At 39.4% G+C, this 2,500-nt stretch overlaps 1 protein-coding gene across 1 annotated transcript in view; it reads right to left on the reverse strand.

The window, feature by feature from the left end:
- LOC119597434 (kinesin heavy chain-like) overlaps window positions 1-2,500 on the reverse strand; it is a 155,942-nt gene that overhangs the window by 80,617 nt on the left and 72,825 nt on the right. The window contains exon 2 of the mRNA XM_037947003.1: window positions 1,791-1,878. Within this exon, the coding sequence (XP_037802931.1) occupies window positions 1,791-1,878 (88 nt within the window). The remainder of the gene's footprint in view (window positions 1-1,790; window positions 1,879-2,500) is intronic.

Below are 2,500 nucleotides of genomic sequence, written 5' to 3' on the forward strand. Positions count from 1 at the left end.
TAAGGAATTATACACTTTTTTTTCTCTCTCTCTTACACACACACACACACACACACACACAGACACACACACACACATGCACACACACACACACACACACACACACACACACACACACACACACACACCCCACACACACACACACACACACACACACACACACACACACGCACACACACGCACACACACACACACACACATACGAATACACAATCATTATCAGACTCATCATCAGCAGCATATAATCATGTTATCATAACTATCAGTATCAATCATAATATTTCGATTGTTGAACTGTCATTTAAATTATTGTTAAATTATCAACTATTAAGTAGGCAACCACAATGATTTATTTTGCCGAATTTAAAATGTTATGTTTTTTTTCATATTTTAGCGAAATAAATGTAAGATTTGTAATATATATAATTTGCAGCCCCAAGATGAGTGGCACTATATTTGCCTCTTATCACCGCATCTCCACCCGACCTGTTAGATTCTGGCACTGTGCCATTTTGCCCCCTCCCCCCTCTTCCTGCCTTGTCTCTCACCTCTCTCCTCCTATTCCCCAATCACTTCCTTCTCATCTCCCCTCTCCCCTCTTACCTCTTTTCTATCCTCTTCCTTCTTTCTTCTCCCCTCTTTCTTCTACCACCTCTTTTCCTGCCTCTTCCCTCCTTTCCCTTTTTTTCTTCCCTCTCTCCTCTGCCTTCCCTCTCTCCTCTCTTCTTTCTTCCCTTCCCCTCTCTCCCCTTGCTTCTCCTTCTCCTCTCTCCTCTTTTTCTCCCCTTCCCCTCTCCCCCGTTGTTTCCCTTTCTCCTCTCCACTTCTTTCCCTTCCCCCTTCACCCCTATCTCCTCCCCCTTCTCCTTTCTCTTTTCCCTTCCCTTACTCCTCTCTCTTCCTTTCTTTCCCTCCTTCCCTTCTCTCCTTTTCCTTCAAATTTTTCTCTCCCTTCCTTTTTTTCCCCCTTACCCTCTCTCCCCTCCCTCCTTTCTCTCTCCCACCCTTTTCCTCTTTCTTCTTTCTCTCCACCCCCCCCCCCTCTCTCTCTCTCCTCTCTCCTCTTTATCTCTCCATCTTTTACTCGGGCCAAAGGTGAGGTCGCCATCTTGACATTCACGAGGTTCTCTGCCCGGGAGAAGAACCCTCGAGATCCTTTAAAACCAGGTTGCGTATCCGATGTGGAAATGAGATATGTTTATTAACAGTCTTAAGTCCTAGGTTTGAATTAAGGTAACTTTTTTTTATGAGATGCTCAGATGATTACGTTCTAACTATTATTTATTTTTTTATTATTCTGGTTGCGCCATAGCAGTCTATAAAATCAGGGTTTTGGCTTAATGTTAATCTCTATTACGTGACCCTTTTGAAGTATCGACTCGAAACGTCTTCGAAAAAAATATGGATTAACATTTTGCCTCAAACAACATCAGTGTTAATAACCACCTATTTGCTGACTTAATTTGGAGGAACGAAATAATTAAAACTTGTGAATTAAGATGTAATAAAAACGAAAAATAAGACCGAATAGACCTCTCATTGACTTCAACGTTCATTTGCCGTTTTTGCCTTGAGAGCTTTTCATCGTCTCCAATATCGGCTCAAGTTTTCGAGCTCATTAGCACACATTCTCGTCTATTTGTATTTCAACAAACGTGTTTATTGCTCCGTTAAATCTGAGGATGATTAACAAATAAACAAATATTGAAACTGATATAAAAGAAAGAGAGAGAGAAAAAAAATCCCGTCTTGTTCTAATAACGCCACGATATCGGCATTCGAAGGCTTACCTTTGACGATGTCTTTGGCTACGATTTCGTACACTTTCTCCTGGCTGCTGTTCGGTTTGATCACTCGGTCGAAGAGATACACCTTCCCCTGTAGATAAAAAGGGAACATTAATATACATACACACAAAAAAGAGAGAGAACGTAAAAGAAAAATGAAAAACGTTCACAATGACAAGTCACATTTCCAAGAACAAAACACAGAGATCCCGAACATCAGAGAGAACGGACCAAAAGTAGACCACATTTGCATCTTATTCAAAAAAAAAAAAAAAAAAAAAAAAAAAAAAGAACCACAAGAGTGAGTCTGTGATCTTAGAGAGAGAGAGAGAAAAAAAAAATGTACTTTGTCTTTGTGACTAATGTACCTTTGATGTTCCTAAACTACGATGATACAAACTTCCTTTAAAACTTTGAAAGCTTATTTTTTTGTTATTTAATACATAAATAATTTATATATCTCTCTGTCTTGCTCTTAATCTCTATCTTCCCCTTCAATCTCCATCTTTCTCTAAATCTACATCTATTTCTATCTCATCTCTCCATCTTTATCTAATTTTCTTTCAGTCTACATCTCTTTCCATCTCTTTCTCAGTCTCTGTCTATCGTTCTTTCAATCTACATCTTTCTCTCTATCTCTATCTTTCTCTCTTTATTCCCTCTTGCCATCCATTTCCCTCCTAGTCTGCCTAACCTTCTATCTATCAACCTAT

This window comes from Penaeus monodon, chromosome 39 (assembly GCF_015228065.2).
Source record: "Penaeus monodon isolate SGIC_2016 chromosome 39, NSTDA_Pmon_1, whole genome shotgun sequence".
NCBI classification, from domain to species: domain Eukaryota; kingdom Metazoa; phylum Arthropoda; class Malacostraca; order Decapoda; family Penaeidae; genus Penaeus; species Penaeus monodon.